Source organism: Oncorhynchus nerka, linkage group LG20, assembly GCF_034236695.1.
Source record: "Oncorhynchus nerka isolate Pitt River linkage group LG20, Oner_Uvic_2.0, whole genome shotgun sequence".
In the NCBI taxonomy this organism is placed as follows: Eukaryota; Metazoa; Chordata; class Actinopteri; order Salmoniformes; family Salmonidae; genus Oncorhynchus; species Oncorhynchus nerka.
The window spans coordinates 52,977,097-52,995,815 of record NC_088415.1 but is presented as its reverse complement, the minus strand read 5'-3'; the positions used below and the strand labels follow the sequence as shown (position 1 = coordinate 52,995,815).

The window sequence follows — 18,719 nt, the reverse complement described above, 5'->3', positions numbered from 1 at the left end:
ATATTATATATGTATTATTAGTGATTTTAGAATGAAACACACTGTCACCCAACCCATGGTATGTTGCCTTGCCCTGAGACTGTGACCAACTCATGCTGTGGAGTGTGGTTAAGTTAATTAGAGATAGCTAGATACACATTATGGATGTCAAAACACACTTCCACACTTTGATAATGAGAACCTTTGTTTTTAATCAAAATGCATTTTTGAGCAGAAATGCCTTCTGGAACATTTGAACTTTCATGTGCCTTAACAACAGACTTCTATGGCATCTGTAAATACAAATAAAAGAGTTCAATTAAAAGCCAAGTTGGTTTAGCCATGGAAAAAGTAAGCAATCTTCCCACTAGCCATGATTGGCTGAGATAATGAGTGGGCTTGACATGCTGAGAGGTGAGTTTGGGTTAGTCTGCCATGTAGCATGCTTCTGTCCATAACAGGAGCTGGTCAGTATGTGTAGGTAATCCTTTATAACGCGTTTTTTAAAATAAAGATATCATGTAGTAGAACTGCTTAAGTGTTGCTCTCCACTCTCTGGAGGACTGAGTTTTGAAATCAATGGAATTAGAGTATGATAGCTAAGGAGATGGACAAAATGCTGGCCTTTGATTGCATATATGCAGACGGAGTCTAAAAAGAGAACACACAGAAGGTTCTGGATGACATGGCATCCATGGCAGCAGGAGAAGTGTCCATCCATGTATACGGGTAAGAGAGTCTAGCTAGCTACATTTTCAGATATGACATGTTTTTAATTTAGTCAGAAAGTCATTTTAATTTCAAATGAGTGTACTGTTCGCTAGCTAGCTAGCTAACGTTATGAGTTGGGATTATGGTACAATGTTTAGCTAGCTAGCTACATGTCTAAACAAAAGACTCCACTATGCAAGTAACTATTTCAATAGAATGTTTATGATGTCAATGCAACAACTGTCATATACGTAGCTGGTAAATTCGCTCTGGCTATCTACTCTGATTTCAGAGCACTCTCATCTGAGTGTGCCAGAGCGCAGAATAACTGACAAATTTACCAACGCTCAACACCCGTTGAATATGGCTGGTGTCAATAAACGTTGGTAAAACAAGCGTAATTAAATTGTTGCCAGCGGCACAGTTTCAATCACCAATACTCTGGATAACATAAAAACAGCCTAACCAGCTCTGCTAGGGTGAGTAAAATGTGAGCTGTTCTCTCATTTGTGTCTGGAAGTAGCTAGCAAGCTAGCCAACGTTAGCCTGTTAGCTTGGGTGCTTGACTGCTGTTGTTAGGACAGAACACTCGGATCAACCCTACTTTTCGGGCCAGAGCATCTAGTGTGCGCTCCGAGAGCAAAACGCTCTGATTTTACTAACAGCCAATCTATCAATGCTCTGAGTTTCCGAACGCACAGAGCACACTCTGGCACTCCAGATTACATTTACGAACACACCCGTAGTGTAAACCAGCCTTTATTCTTGAAATCTTTGGTTATGTAGTATATAGCCTCATATGTGAATCCTTAAAGAGATGGGCGGGGCTAAGGCTTAAAAGGGTCTGAACGATGCTGGATGAGTGTAGACAAAGAAGAACTCTCCATTAGTTACCAAAACATTCAAGGGCCATTTTCTCAAAAGTTACAAGTTTATCAACTTTCAAAGCAGAATTACTTTCCCATTGTTCCCTAATTGTAGTGTATGATTTTATTAGTGCACAATTTCATTTTCTAGGCAAATCTTCTTCTTTTTTTCTTCCCCTCCCTGATTTTGAACTTGTCTCATCGCTACAACACACCAACGTGCTTCGGAGACCAAGGTCGAGCCATGCGTCCTCTGAAACATGACCCGCCAAAACGTGCTTCTTAACATCTGCCTGCTGAACTCGGAAGCCAGACACACTAATGTGTTGGAGGAAATACCGTTCACCTGACGATGGGGTCATCCTGCAGGCGCCCGGCCCGCCACAAGGAGTCGCTAGCACGCGATGAGCCAAGTAAACCCCGCCCCCGGCCAAACCCTCACCCAACGACGCTGGGCCAATTGTGCGGTGCCCGATCACGGCCGGTTATGATACAGCTCGGGATCGAACCCAGGACTGTAGTGACGCCTCTGATTCTGCGATGCAGTACTTTAGACTGCTGCGCCACACTGGAGGCCCCAGGCTAATCTTTTTAAGTGTGGACTGTATTGTATTAAACTGTATAATATGACTGGAATTACGCACCTTGTTCAAACCATGATGAAGCAGGTAGAGAAAATACGATTCTGGTGCAGCACATACGGCCAACAAAGTTACAAGTATAGGCTAGCGAATTGGAAAAATTGGTTTCATAATATTTCCCCCAATGTTAATAGCCTACCTCCTCTTTCTCTCTCTAGTGTTGCTTCATACCTTCCTTCATGCCTTCCTCGTTTTCAACAGTTAAATGAAATGTGTTTTGTTGTCCTTATCTTCATCATTCTAATGATATGCTTGAATAATAATATAGGACTGGAATGAGATGGAGGTGGCTTTCACTTCTCTTCACGAGCATTGAATGGTTAAGGGTCTGAATAAATAACTGCTATAGCCTACCGCCATCACGCGTTCACTCTTCTTTCAAACTACCAGTGAATTATATTGGCTGCTGTATTTAACATTCAGCAAACAAGAGCTTGCGTCCCTTTTCGAATAGTCTATTGGTATAAGAAATGTTAAAAACAAATGATGTCCAGAAAGCTAAGCTTTTCAGATATCCAGAAAGCTAAGAAAGCTAAGAGCTAAGGAGACTTTTTTTTTACACAATATCCCATAGAGACAGTGAAAACTGTTTTTTTAGAAATGTTTGCTCATTTTTTAATTATAAATAAAGAAATACTTTATTTACATAATTATACAGACCCTTTGCTATGTGACTCAAAATTGAGCTCAGGTTTCCATTGATCATCCTTGAGATGTTTCTACAACTTGATTGGTGTCCACCTGTGGTAAATCCAATTGATTGGACGTGATTTGGAAAGGCACGCACCTTATGTCTACATAAGGTCCCAACTAAGCAATCGGGGGAGAAGGTCCTTGGTCAGGGAGATGACCAAGATCCCGATGGTCAGTCTGACAGAGCTCCAGAATTGTGGAGATGGGAGAACCTTCCAGAAAGCCAACCATCTCTGCAGCACTCCACCAATCAGGTCTTTATGGTAGAGTGGCCAGACAGAAGCCACTCCTCAGTAAAAGACACATGAGTTTGCCAAAAGACACCTAAAGTACTCCCAGATCATGAGAAACAAGATTTTCTGGTCTGATGAAACCAAGATTGAACTATTTGCCTGAATGCCAGGCGTCATGTCTGGAGGAAACCTGGCACCATCCCTAGGGTGAAGCATGGTGGTGGCATCATCATGCTGTGGGGATGTTTTTCAGGGCAGGGACTGGGAGACTAGTTAGGATTGAGGAAACGATGAACGGAGCAAAGTACAGAGAGATCCTTGATGAAATCCTGCTCCAGAGCACTCAGGACCTCAGACTGGGGAGAAGGTTTACCTTCCAACAGGACAATGACCCTAAGCACACAGCCAAGACAACGCAGGAGTGGCTTCGTGACAAGTCTCTGAATGTCCTTGAGTGGCCCAGCCAGAGCCCGGACTTGAACCCAATCGAGCATCTCTGGAGAGACCTGAAAATAGCTGTGCAGCAACGCTCCCCATCCAACCTGACAGAGCTTGAGAGGATCTTCAGAGGAGAATGAGAGAAACTCCTCAAATGCAGGTGTACCAAGCTTGTACCCAAGAAGACTCGATGCTGTAATCCCTGCCAAAGGTGCTTCAACAAAGTACTGAGTAAAAGGTCTGAATACTTATGTAAATGTAATATGTCTGTTGTAGTTTTTTAAAATAAATTAGCAAACATTTGTAAAAAATCCGTTTTTGCTTTGTCATTATGGGGTATTGTGTGTCGGTTCATGAGGGGGAGGGGAAATACAATTGAATCCATTTTAGAATAAGGCTGTAACATAACAAAATGTGGAAATAGTCAAGGGGTCTGAATACTTTCCGAATGGACTGTATAGGCCTATATCGGCTATCAGTATTGAACAGGATTATCTATTTTGTATGCAGTTTGAATGGAATTGATGCAGAGAGAGAAAAACTGTGAGAGAGGGCTTTGCACACTGATTTCAAGCAACGATATAGGACTGTTTTAAAACTCCACAGCTGCAATAGAAAAGAAAAACCCCTGATAGCCAGATGGAGATGTGTAAATTAGATGCGGATTCAGTCTTATTATTATTGTAGCATAGGCTATGCTGCAGCCAATGTAGGTCTACCTGTCACAATAAAAAAAGGAACCATGATGTGATGATAGGTCTACATACTGATATGGGCTGTTGGTCCCCAAATTCACTGGAGCGCCAATTGAGTTTCCCCAAAGGCTGGAGCGTCGGCCTTCTCGACCGCTCTAACATCGCTCCAGTACTGCTCCAGTTCTCTCCCAGCTACTTGTGTGCTGCTGTAGCCCCTTGCTCTAGCTACTGTCATTGAGTTCGACAAACATTTTCATAAAGAAACTGATGAAACGCACATGTGCAAAATACAGGTGACTCACAAAGATGAGGAGGACCAAGAGCAAGAGAGGGAGTGCGGTGATGTGGTATCCACAACTTACGAATCATTGTGGAATGTGAAAAGACACAAATCCCAAAAGCATGATGTTGTACTATGTGCACATGCTAACAGAAAGGAACAATGTGGGTAGCTAGCATAGTGTGACATTGTAGCAAAGGATCTATAAACCAAAAAAAATATGATATCTTAAAAGTTTTGTTCATTTTAGTTCTATTATCTATGCAGTAGAATATCATTGATTTTCGCCCAATAGGCCTGCTGGCATATTGCCTCTTTCAAACTTTTAAGCCTACCTATAGACATTTTTTAAAACAACTTCGCATCCCTGCCCAGCCTGGCAAGAGTGGCCCGAATGGTGTTTAGCATCCCCAGTGGCTCTGCAAGCGTGGAGAGGGTGTTCTCCCCTGCTGGCCTGCTCTCCAGGCTCCATCACATGGTCAAACTCGTGATTCTAAAACTGAATTCAAGGGCACTGAGCCTAATAATCCATTTTTATTTCATTCTAAGTAAGTCACAGCCTATATGCGCAATATATAGACTATAATGATTTAATACAACTAAATGTTGTTAAGTGCTGAGCGCTTTATGTTCTTGCCAGGCTAGTGTGTCGCACTCGCAAATTCTTCACAATTTATTTCTTTGTAGACTATAGCCTTGAAATAATAGTTGAATAATATAGCCAAAATCATTCATTTCCGTTCCTTCTTAGGCTCCCTGTCCGGCTCCTGACCTATTTAGAGTGTTTACATGCTGTTTAATATGACACGTAGCCTATTTGAAATGATGAGCGCTTCTTACAGTCACCTGTTCATGGTGTTTATTAAAAAACGCTCCATTCAAACACTTCAAACGCAATTGGTAGGTCCAGGTAGTCACAACAATAGATGGGCGTTGGTTAAATGGTGATTTTAATGAATGGAGACAATTTGAAGCTGCATTTTCTTCTGCTGTGTATCAAGGCAAAATGTGAGACCCAAATGCAGACACAGGAGGCAGATGGTTGGAGTCTTACAATGTTTATTAATCCAAAGGGGTAGACAAGAGAAGGGTCGTGGACAGGTGAAAGGTCAAAACCAGATCAGAGTCCAGGAGGTACAGAGTGGCAGACAGGCTTGTGATCAAGGCAGGCAGAAGGGTCAGGCAGGCGAGTACAGAGTCCAGAAACAGGCAAGGGTCAAAACCGGGAGGACTAGAAAAAGGAGAATAGAAAAAGCAGGAGAATGGGGGGAAAAACGCTGATTGACTTGAAAACATACAAGACAAACTGGCACAGAAAGACAGGAAACACAGATAAATACACTGGGGAAAACAAGCAACACCTGGAGGGGGTGGAGACAATAACGAGGACAGGTGACACTGTGAGCAAGGAGCGTTTTTTTAGCTGAGCGGTTGGAAAACACATACAGTAGCTACCCCAAATACCTTGTATCCACCTACATTGATCTGTATATAGCTTCATTCTTGGGCATTTTTTTCTTCTGTTACTATTTTCTTTTCTTTTTAAACTCTGCATTATTGGGAAGGGCTCGTAAGTAAGCATTTCACGCTGAGGTCTACACCCGTCGTATTCGGCGCACGCGACAAATAACAACTTTATTGAATTGGTCTCTTTCCTTTTCTCTCTTCTCTCCCTTTTCTGTCACTAACATGGCTGTTTGACATATGAAACATTCTGACCCGCCCTTTCCTTTCTCTCTCTCTCTCTCTCTCCTCCTCTTTTCTCTTACTCCCCTTCTCATCTCGTCTGGGAGTCCACGTACTCCCGCGGATTTAATGCTAAATGAAATGTTTCCCGAACACGTTTAATGAAACACAGACAGATTTATATTCCATAACTCTATTGCTAATCATTTCCCCTTCCTAATAATTACCTCTGGCTGAGTAAATCTTTTTCTAAAGCGGTCAGAAGAGCTTTTTGGCTGGACGCCAGATGGAAGGAGGGAGAAGAAAGGAGGGAGGGGGGGTAAAAGATAAGGCCCGGGTGCCATTTGCTCTCTATTTTCTCTCATTTGACATTTTAGTAATTTAGTATTCCTCTTCAGATAGCTAGGTGAGAGACGACTACCCATCACAATCGTAGTAAGTCTATTTGTCCCTCAACAAAGTAGTTTTCTTCAAAGTCAGCGCTAGTAGGAAAAGACGGTGCATTTTTCTCTCACCCTTTATTTTCTGCCTCACTCGCTTCCTTTGTTTTCGGACATTAGAGTTACTGTGGCTCTCTGAACCCCAGGGTTATATTATTGTAGAACTGCAGTCCAATGGATTCAACATTACAGGGTAGAAATACAAATCTTGATCAGATGGTGTTTTGAAGCTTAGCTTGGGCATGAAATTGTGAGATTGAATTTAATCAATGTTTCTAATTCACCTTAATTACATTTGATCTAATAGCTTGATATTAAATGGGATACCTGTTATTGTGAGTCATGATGAAACACAGCGGGACTTTAGTGGCTGTCTGGATGCATTTTTGTTATTGTTGTGTGTGTGCTGTCTTACTGGGCTTAGACTGGTTGAATCAATGTTGTTTCCACATCATTTCAAGGAAATTGACGTTGAATTGATGTTGAATTGACATTTTTGCCCAGTGGGGTGTGTGTCTGTGCATGTGTGTTATTCTCTGATTAACATTACATTTAATCTGAAGACCCACTCCCATTGATTAGAAGAGAATGAAGGGGGGATGGAGAGAGCGAGAGAGAAAGGGATAGGGAGAGAGAGAGAGAGAGACCCTGTTCTCAAGTCCATCCTATTAGCAGTATGTCACACAGGCGATGTGATTAGAGATTGTCTGATCTCCTCTCGACACACTCTCTCATCCATGCTAATGATCACTGTGTGTGTGTGTGTGAGAGAGAGAGTGTGTGTGTACACTTGCATTTGTGTGTGTGCGCATACTTGAGGGCGTACCTTTTATGTGCATGTGTCTGTCAGAGGGATTAGCAGCCGAGGCAATAGAAGGCAATAGGCGGCGTTCCAGGCAGGGCAATATAAGGGCAGTGTCTTTGTCTGTGTCACAGGAGAGATTAGTGTAGTGAGTACAGGCTGGACCACCAGGGCATATAGCTCACCATGCACCTCCTGTGAAGAGAGACTATGATAAGGACACACAGACATATGCCTGCCTGCCTGCCTGCCTGCCTGCCTGCCTGCCTGCCTGCCTGCCTGCCTGCCTGCCTGCCTGCCTGCCTGCCTGCCTGCCTGCTTCACACACCGGCTAACAAAGACACAGGACAGTCTGGAGTTTACATAGGAACAACAGAAAGATTTATAGGGGATTTTGTGAAGGTTTTTGTATTTTCTTCTCTTTCTCTATGTTGTGACCCTCCTACTCCTATTTTCCTTGGCCCTGGATTGTTATTGTCATGATATACTTACGTTGCTTTATTGTTAGAGAAACCAAATCTCTTTTAAATGTCTGTTTTTTTTCAGTGTCAGCCGCCTTTAGAGGGCAACTTTGACTGAAGCAAAGTGGTTACACTAGTCCTCTGGCTGTCTTCTTCTGTGAATAGTAAACTCATCTGGAACCCGGCTTGTTCTGTGTAGTCAGCTCTCTCTCTCTCACACACACACACACACACACACACACACACACACACACACACACACACACACACACACACACACACACACACACACACACACACCCTCCCTACATCAAGGACATTCACACCCACTAGGTCTCCCTCAATGGCCACACTTCAGCTGCAGTTCTACAGGGTGTCCCCCAGGGCTCTGTGTTGGGTCCCTTAATCTTCATCATCTACATCCTCCCCCTTGGTCAGATCCTCCGTCACCTCAACCTTGACTTCCACTGCTATGCCAATGACACCCAGATCTACCTCAGCACCAAATCCTACCTCAACCCACCTCTGGCCCAGCTCTAATATCTCTGCATTACAAACATGGATGCAACAACCCTTCCTCAAGTGCAACAGTGATAAAATGGAACTCCTCCTCATAGGCACCAGACCCACCCTCACCAAAGCTGGCAACCTCACCCCCTCACCATTGACGGCACCACTGTCTCTCCCTCCCCCCACGCACGCAACCTTGGCATCATCCCAGACTCCACCCTCTCTTTTGACCACCATCACATGGTCAAATCTTAATTCTTCCACCTCCGCAACATTGCCAAAGTCGTGTCCTCCCTCTTCCATCCTGCCGTTGAAACCCTCATACATGCATCTCCTCCCGTCTTGACTACTGTAACTCAGTGCTCTCCGACATCAACTCAAGCTACCTCCATAAACTCCAAACGGTTCATAACTCTGCAGGCCGACTCTTCACCCACACCAAGTCCTGGCAGCACCCCTCCCATCCCCACCTCTCAGACCTTCTTCTTCCCTACAAACCCACACACGCATTCCGTTCCACCACAGCAGGCCACCTTGTCATCCCCAGGTTGAAGCCCCGGCACTTCGGCATCAGGGCCTTCTCCAGGGCTTGGAGAACTCCCTCTCTCCAGCCATCCGTGACTCTTAGTCCATCACCATCTTTCAGTCCCTTCTAAAGCCCCACCTCTTTGACAAGGCCTATCCTTAAGCCCCCCTACCCACACACACACACAGACTGTACACACAAGCAAAGCAATACACTACAAAGACACTCCTCTCTTCACCATACTGAGCACCTCCTAACTCAAACCCTTACTCTAAACCTGGGTTTGTAGCTAAATCCAACCTTCCCTTCCTTGAGCCCACCCCTCTCTCTTTGTTCACGTTTTCGTTTAGTCTGATGTGTTTTTGTTTAGACTCCTGTTTTTTTGTTTTATTTCTTTAAATGTAAAAAGACTTTGGGTCCTTAAAAATCACTATATAAGTCCCATGTATTATTATTATTACTATGACCAGGTATCACATTTTTAAAAGCGTAGCAAACACTCGCTCATCTGAATGGGCTGATTGAACATTATAGACAAACAGATTGTTGGTTAAGAGGTACAAACACATCAAGAACACACAGTAAAGTCCACATACTGTATGTTGAGAAACACACACACACACACACACACACACACACACACACACACACACACACACACACACACACACAGTGCATTCGGAAAGTATTCAGACCCCTTGACTTTTTCTACATTTTGTTACATTACAGCCTTATTCTAAAATGTATGAAATAGTATTTTTCCCTCATCAATCTACACACAATACCCCATAATGACAAGGCGAAAACAGGTTTTTAGACATTTTTGCAATACAGAGTGGCGCAGCAGTCTAAGACACTGCATCTCAGTGCTTGAGGCTTCACTACAGACACCCTGGTTCGAATCCAGGCTGCATCACAACAGGCAATGATCGGGAGTCCCATAGGGTGGTGCACAATTGGCCCAGCGCCGCCCGGGTTTGGCCGGTGTTGGCCGTCATTGTAAATAAGAAGTTGTTCTTAATTGAACTACCTAGTTAAATAAAAAATAAATATATATATATATATATATATTTTTTTTTACATAAGTTTTCAGACCCTTTGCTATGTGACTCAAAATTGATCTCAGGTGCATCCTGTTTCCATTGATCATCCTTGAGATGTTTCTACAACTTGATTGGAGTCCACCTGTGGTAAATTCAGTTGATTGGACACGATTTGGAAAGGCACCTGTCTATATAAGATCCCACAGTTGACAGTGTATGTCAGAGCAAAAAAACAAGCTAAGAGGTCGAAGGAATTGTCCGTAGAGCTCCGAGACAGGATTGTGTCGAAGCACAGATCTGGGGAAGGGTACCAAAATATTTCTACAGCATTGAAGGTCCCCAAGAACACAGTGGCCTCCATCATTCTTAAAATGGAAGAAGCAATCGGGGGAGAATGGCCTTGGTCAGGAAGAACGCAATGGTCACTCTGACAGAGCTCCAGAGTTCCTCTGTGGAGATGGGAGAACCCTCCAGAAGGACAGCAGCACTCCACCAATCAGGCCTTTATGGTGGAGTGGCCAGACGGAAGCTGTGGGGATGTTTTTCGTCGACAGCGACTGGGAGACTAGTCAGGATTGAGTGAAAGATGAACGGAACAAAGTACAGAGAGATCCTTGATGAAAACCTGCTCCAGAGTGCTCAGGACCTCAGACTGATCCGAGGGTTCCCCTTCCAACAGTACAACAACCCCAACACAGCCAAGACAATACAGGAGTGGCTACGGGACAAGTCTCTGAATGTCTTTGAGTGACCCAGCCAAAGCCTGGACATGAACCCGATCGAACATCTCTGGAGAGACCTGAAAGTAGCTGTGCAGCAACGCTCCCCATCCATTTGGGGATACATTCCCCCAATACAGGTGTGCCAAGCTTGTAGAGTCATACCTAGGCCTCTAGATTGTAATCGCTGACAAAGGTGCTTCAACCAAGTACTGAGTATAGGATCTAAATACTTATGTAAATGTAATATTTTTGTTTTTTATTTTTGAACACATGAGCAAAACTTTCTAATAACCTGTTTTTGCTTTGTCATCATGGGGATTTGTGTATAGATTGATGAAGGGGAAAAACAATTTAATCCATACTGTACATGTACAATCTACAGCTCTGGGCTACAATGGAGGGCAAGTGGATAAGTACAGTGTGTGTGTGTGTGTGTGTGTGTGTGTGTGTGTGTGTGTTGGCCCCCCTCCGTAGGTCTATTTCTTCCTCCCTGAGTATATCAATTTCTCCTTCTACGCTCTGAGGTCTTTGACTAATCTCATAAAAGCTTGCTTGTCATATAAAACACATTGAATGATACAGTTCTCGTTTACACTGCCTTTATTAGCTGTGGATGCAAGGCCAGTTAAGAAATCAACCAAGGTTACACGGAAAACACACACAGCAACTTCATTTGACTTTGAGCTGTCTCTGCCGAATATGTGTTTGAACAGTGGATTGATCTCTGTGTGTCTCTGTGTTTTCCTTCGCTCTGAGTTTCAAGGATATTTCAACATCCATATTTACACAAATCACTCTCTGCTTTTTAGAACTTTCCCTCTCTTGAAAGCTCTACAGATCAAGCCATTTCTTCCTGTGAAAGTTTCTGCCGTTTGATCTCTTCCTCTCTATTCTCTTCTCTCTTTCTCCCTCTCTCCTCTTGGCAGCCTTCCTAAACACAGTCTTCCAGAGTGCTTCTCTCGCTCTCGTAGCGTGGAGCGCGATTTTCCCCAGTGTGTCGATCACACAGACAAGGGCACCTGAGTCAGCCATTAAAGCTACTGTCAAAGATGCTGTTGTAGATAGCCTTAGCCCTGCAGCTACTGTGGCCAGCTCGCCTTCTCCCTCTCGATCGCTCTGACTTCCTCTCGCGTGTGCTCTTTGTCTTAAACTATTTTATGCTCTCACCCTTGGTGTCCCTCATTCTCTTTTGTTCTCTCTCTCTCTCGCCCTACCTCTCCCTCCCTTCTTCATCTGAATGCGTGTTAGTTAGTATGCAGTGTAGGACCCCCCCGTTGTGTTTTCTGCCTCACATCCTGCCTGTCAGCAAAACCTCTATTCGCTTCCAGCCCTCCACTCAGACGGTGGAGGGGGTAGAGAGAGAGAGAGAGAGAGAGGTATAGAGGCGGCCGAGAAAGAGAAGGATTACAGAGAGAGAGAGATGGGGAGGATAATATATGGATGGAGTTCCATGAAGTTGGAACCTCGCTAGCCGAATAACAAATGGGTCTCGAGTGACAGAGTATTATATTAAAAAGTAAATTGATATGCAAATGTGGGGCGTGTGGCTTTTGGAGGACAAGAATAGCCTGTTGTCCTCAGTGGACTGGAACAGAGGAAGGAGAGGAGTGTGTGTATGTGTGTGCACCTGCTATATGTGTGTGTGTGTGTGTGTGTGTGTGTGTGTGTGTGTGTGTGTGTGTGTGTGTGTGTGTGAGAGAGAGAGAGAGAGAGAGAGTGAGAGTGAGAGAGAGAGAGAGAGAGAGAGAGAGAGAGAGAGAGAGAGATAACGGAGTATGTGGTTATTAAATTGGATGGGAACGTACTGGAGCAATGGAGACTCACTACCTGTGGATGACAGATGGAACCAAGATACACAGATATGCAGTGTTAGTACTTATAAATATAAAGTGGTACTGTAGAACAGAAGCATAAAGCCGACCCATTTGAACAGACATTCAACCAACCTAAGCTCCTGTCTAGCTCTTGGGTGGGTTTGTGTTGATCTCTAGACTATTCAGGTATTTTGAATTTTTACGAAACCTTCTGTTTACTGCGTTATAGTGAACTTACCTTTATGTTTTGTTGCTTGTGGGGCACAAAATTCCTCTGGGACCCAACCAATGCTGTGTGTGTGTGTGTTTGTGCGTGTAGGTGGGTGTGCTTGTGTGTGTGTGTAGGTGGGCGTGTGTGTGTGTAGGGTGTATGTAGGGTGTGTGTAGGTGGTGTGTGTGTAGGGTGTGGGTGTGTGTGTGTAGGAGGGTGTGTGTGTATGGGGTGTGTGTGTGTAAGTGTGTTTGTGTGTAGGGTGTGTAGGTGTGTGTGTGTAGGGTGTATGTAGGGGGTGGGTGTGTGTGTGTGTAAGTGTGTGTGTGTGTGTGTGTGTGTGTGTGTGTGTGTGTGTGTGTGTGTGTGTGTGTGTGTGTGTGTGTAGGGGGTAAGGGTTAGAGGGCTGTACTCTCATGGGAGTTTTCCATTGCAGTTGGGGCAGAGGTGTGAACTGGTCTCCCCATTCCCCATATGCTCTAGACACTTGCCCCAAGCGGTGGTGTCTCCGTGGCGGTACGTGTTGGGGGGTAATGATCACAGCACCCCCTCTGGCTTGTATCCAGCTGATAAACAGGTGGGACCCACCAACCCCCGCCCACACACACACACACACACCCTCCCATACTCCCCTAACGCTTCCTAATTTTACCCCCCAGCCCCCAACCTCGACCTAAGGGACCCCCCCAGCCGAACACATGGCAGAGGGGTGTGTGTGTATTTTGCCCTGTAACCCTCTCTCCCTTAGGCCTCCCCTTCATCCCTCACTCCAGTCCCAGACAGAGACAGTATTCCCTAGAGGGTCCATTGTAGGCTGAGTTATTCCATCCGTTCAGCTGTGTAAAAACCAACATAGAGATTAGGCACCAAATGACTGTCATATTTACTGAGGCTAACAAGGCCCTCAGTATCCCCTTCACCTCTCCTTCCTCTCCCCCTTTTTGCCCTGTGTCTCACTTGTCCATCATTCCTCTTTGCTGGCCAGGGATCTTCAGCTTTCTTTCTTCTCCCTCCATCTCTAGTCGGTGACTAGATGTCAAAGTGGTTGATCACAGTTCTTGGAACTGATCCCAAACCAATTACAATCAAAATGGCTTTAAGATGTACTGGGCCCCTGATTAGGATGGAAGAGATGGACAGGGTTTCTTTTCCAGAATGACTTCCCTTCATAAGTCTTCGTAATGAGAGGCGATAGGACAGAGGGAGGAGAGGGGGAATGGAGAGAGGAGAAGAAGAGAAGGGGAAAAGTTAGTTTGAAGGAAGAGAGGAGAGGAAATGAAAGGAAAATATCGGAGAGGAGAGGAAAGGAGAAGGGAGGAGAGGAGACAGGAAATAAACCATTTATATGGCGTTTTAGTACCTGACGATGTGAAAATGGATTTCACTCTTTTATGTTTTGGGCTAAAACCTTCAAGCTGTATTTAAGCGAGCGTTAAATGTAATGGTGTTTTGTGTTAATTGGCTTGTTAAATGTGCTGTTTTCCTACTGAAGTTTTACAGAGCGGAGCAGAGAAAAGCTAACGTTAACCACTCAACACCCAACCGCTCCTTAACCTCTCGCAAACAGTTGTGCTTTTTAACCAGAGCTAGTTTAACACATCCTCACCGCTGGGCAGATCAATTGATTGGTGGTTGTTATTGATCCAGGTTGTGTGTGTGTGTGTGTGTGTGTGTGTGTGTGTGTGTGTGTGTGTGTGTGTGTGTGTGTGTGTGTGTGTGTGTGTGTGTGTGTGTGTGTGTGTGTGTGTGTGTGTGTGGTAGCCCATGGAGGTGTACACAGAGGTAGTTAATGAGCAGAAAGGTTGTCAGAAGAGTTGAAGGGGTGTATTGCACAGTAATGCATGGACCTAAATGCACTTCTACTGGAAGGGGATGACTGAACACTGGAGGGTGCACACACACACACACACACACACACACACACACACACACACACACACACCCTCAGGCTACTACGCACACCAGAGAAAGGGACAGAAGCAGAGAAGGGGGGAGGAGAAAGAGAGTGAAGGACTACTGCTTTCACACCCCCAGGCTCCTGCATACAGAGACCAGCGAGAGAGAGGGAGGTGGGGTGGGGGGGCTGGGGGGGGCACAAAATAGGAGACTGTTTCTATACTTTCAATATGCCCTCGGCTGTTCAATATGTATCATGGGAGTTTCACAAACTGGAAATAAAAGTAAGCTCTCACACACACACATGCACACAAACACATACACACACACACACACATTAACCTTGATGTCATTAACCTGTTGGTGTGGTTTGTTCCTCAGACACTGTGGATACATCAAAGCCAAACAGGACCCTGATGAAGAGAAGATGCATTTTCAACATGGACGAGGTACACACACACACACACACACACACACACACACACACACACACTCAGTAGATGTTGAAGTTCATGTCCATTGAAACCTTTCGTAATGGGGTTGTTTGTGATGTTGCTACTTGTTATGAAGAAGCGTTTTTGTGTTTCGTGAATGGCCGGCGTGTTTGCTGTGCCATGCATCACACACACACACACACACACACACACACACACACACACACACACACACATGCACACAGAGTACACTCTTTTCGATATGTCACAGGCTATTTTCACATGTACATAAACAAGTAAGTGATTCAGGCGATTGCAATTCATGATAGGCTCCTCTTTCACTGTCCGTAGGAAAAACAGGAGAGATATGCTTCACCCTTTTCAGCTTTTCAGCTGAAACAATGAGAACATACAGAAGCAGTTGAGATTCTCACCGGGAGTCACTCCGTCACGTCCTTAGGAATGTGCTCAGGCTGCTTCTCGGAAAGTGAATGTCTTGTATGAAGTGACATTCATTCTCTAGTGTTGCTGTAAGGAAATATAACAAAACACGCGGGAGACGTGTTCCATCCGAGAGAGCAATATTGAATATGTGATATTCAACTCTCAAGGATTCAGGAGCCATTTACATAACTTTAATTACGTTGGAGTTGAGCTCATTTCTATGTCGCACTGTCGTTCACTGCCTGCTTTCTGCAAGGAAGGTTATTGACGCCTCTCTATGTTTCTCTCCTCTCTTCTTTCGCCCATCTCTCTCGCTCTCTCTCTGTTTCTCTCCCCCATATTTCCCCTCTCTCCTCCCTCCCCCATCTCTCTCGCTCTCTCTCTGTTTCTCTCCCCCATATTTCCCCTCTCTCCTCCCTCCCCCATCTCTCTCACTCTCTCTCTGTTTCTCTCCCCCATATTTCCCCTCTCTCCTCCCTCCCCCATCTCTCTCTCTCTGTTTCTCTCCCCCATATTTCCCCTCTCTCCTCCCTCCCCCGCCTCTCTCGATCTCTCTCCAGTCAAACTCCCTGGCAGTAAGACCTATATTCATCCACACACTTATGAGGACCCTAACCAGGCAGTCAGAGACTTTGCCAAAGAGATTGATGCTTCCAGCATCCGCATCGAGAGAGTCATCGGAGCGGGTGAGTCATCCCTGGTTGCTGTTCAAACTACAAAAACATCACTATGCAAATGGAATAAAAGTGGCCCTTACATTGATGCCTGTGGAACCCCAGTGGTGCAGTCAAGAGACATCTGATTGTTAATTGTGCAGACACTTTGTTTAAAGTATGTGTGTTGTAGGTGAGTGTGGGGGAGTGTGTAGTTATTTATACTGTGTGTTGTAGGTGAGTTTGGGGAGGTGTGTAGTTATTTATACTGTGTGTGTGTGTTGTAGGTGAGTGTGGGGAAGTGTGTAGTTATTAATACTGTGTGTGTTGTAGGTGAGTTTGGGGAAGTGTGTAGTTATTAATACTGTGTGTGTTGTAGGTGAGTTTGGGGAAGTGTGTAGTTATTTATACTGTGTGTGTTGTAGGTGAGTTTGGGGAAGTGTGTAGTTATTTATGCTGTGTGTGTGTGTTGTAGGTGAGTGTGGGGAAGTGTGTAGTTATTTATGCTGTGTGTGTGTGTTGTAGGTGAGTGTGGGGAAGTGTGTAGTTATTTATACTGTGTGTGTTGTAGGTGAGTTTGGGGAAGTGGGTAGTTATTAATACTGTGTGTGTTGTAGGTGAGTTTGGGGAAGTGTGTAGTTATTTATACTGTGTGTGTTGTAGGTGAGTTTGGGGAAGTGTGTATTTATTTATACTGTGTGTGTTGTAGGTGAGTTTGGGGAAGTGTGTAGTTATTTATACTGTGTGTGTTATAGGTGAGTTTGGGGAAGTGTGTAGTTACTTATACTGTGTGTGTTGTAGGTGAGTTTGGGAGGTGTGTAGTTATTTATACTGTGTGTGTGTGTTGTAGGTGAGTTTGGGGAAGTGTGTAGTTATTTATACTGTGTGTGTTGTAGGTGAGTGTGGGGAAGTGTGGGGAAGTGTGTAGTTATTTATACTGTGTGTGTGTTGTAGGTGAGTGTGGGGAAGTGTGTAGTTATTAATACTGTGTGTGTTGTAGGTGAGTTTGGGGAAGTGTGTAGTTATTTATACTGTGTGTGTTGTAGGTGAGTTTGGGGAAGTGTGTATTTATTTATACTGTGTGTGTTGTAGGTGAGTTTGGGGAAGTGTGTAGTTATTTATACTGTGTGTGTTATAGGTGAGTTTGGGGAAGTGTGTAGTTACTTATACTGTGTGTGTTGTTGGTGAGTTTGGGAGGTGTGTAGTTATTTATACTGTGTGTGTGTGTTGTAGGTGAGTTTGGGGAAGTGTGTAGTTATTTATGCTGTGTGTGTGTTGTAGGTGAGTTTGGAGAAGTGTGTAGTTATTTATACTGTGTGTCTGTGTTGTAGGTGAGTTTGGGGAAGTGTGTAGTTATTTATACTGTGTGTGTTCTAGGTCAGTGTGGGGAAGTGTGTCATTATTTATACTGTGTGTGTTGTAGGTGAGTGTGGGGAAGTGTGTAGTTATTTATTCTGTGTGTGTTGTAGGTGAGTTTGGAGAAGTGTGTAGTTATTTATACTGTGTGTCTGTGTTGTAGGTGAGTTTGGGGAAGTGTGTAGTTATTTATACTGTGTGTGTTGTAGGTGAGTGTGGGGAAGTGTGTAGTTATTTATACTGTGTGTGTTGTAGGTGAGTTTAGGGGTGTGTAGTTATTTATGCTGTGTGTGTGTTTATGTTGTAGGTGAGTTTGGGAGGTGTGCAATTATTTATACTGTGTGTGTGTTTGTGTTGTAGGTGAGTTTGGGGAGGTATGCAATTATTTATACTGTGTGTGTGTTTGTGTTGTAGGTGAGTTTGGGGAGGTGTGTAGTTATTTATACTGTGTGTGTGTTTGTGTTGTAGGTGAGTTTGGGGAGGTGTGTAGTTATTTATACTGTGTGTGTGTGTGTAGTAGGTGAGTTTGGGGAGGTGTGTAGTTATTTATGCTGTGTGTGTGTGTTGTAGGTGAGTTTGGGGAAGTGTGTAGTTATTTATACTCTGTGTGTTGTAGGTGAGTTTGGGGAAGTGTGTAGTTATTTATGCTGTATGTGTGTGTTGTAAGTGAGTTTGGGGAAGTGTGTAGTTATTTATGCTGTGTGTGTGTGTAGGTGAGTTTGGGGAAGTGTGTAGTTATTTATACTGTGTGTCTGTGTTGTAGGTGAGTTTGGGGAAGTGTGTAGTTATTTATACTGTGTGTGTTGTAGGTGAGTGTGGGGAAGTGTGTAGTTATTTATACTGTGTGTGTTGTAGGTGAGTTTGGGGAAGTGTGTAGTTATTTATACTGTGTGTGTTCTAGGTCAGTGTGGGGAAGTGTGTCATTATTTATACTGTGTGTGTTGTAGGTGAGTGTGGGGAAGTGTGTAGTTATTTATTCTGTGTGTGTTGTAGGTGAGTTTGGAGAAGTGTGTAGTTATTTATACTGTGTGTCTGTGTTGTAGGTGAGTTTGGGGAAGTGTGTAGTTATTTATACTGTGTGTGTTGTAGGTGAGTGTGGGGAAGTGTGTAGTTATTTATACTGTGTGTGTTGTAGGTGAGTTTAGGGGTGTGTAGTTATTTATGCTGTGTGTGTGTTTATGTTGT

General features: G+C 44.2%; 1 protein-coding gene across 2 annotated transcripts in view; it reads left to right on the top strand.

The window, feature by feature from the left end:
• Window positions 1–18,719, top strand: part of epha4b (eph receptor A4b) — a 184,283-nt gene that overhangs the window by 85,948 nt on the left and 79,616 nt on the right. For both annotated transcript variants that reach the window (XM_065005586.1, XM_065005585.1), the window contains exons 11-12: window positions 15,029–15,096; window positions 16,086–16,211. In XM_065005586.1, coding sequence (XP_064861658.1) covers window positions 15,029–15,096; window positions 16,086–16,211 — 194 coding nt within the window. The remainder of the gene's footprint in view (window positions 1–15,028; window positions 15,097–16,085; window positions 16,212–18,719) is intronic.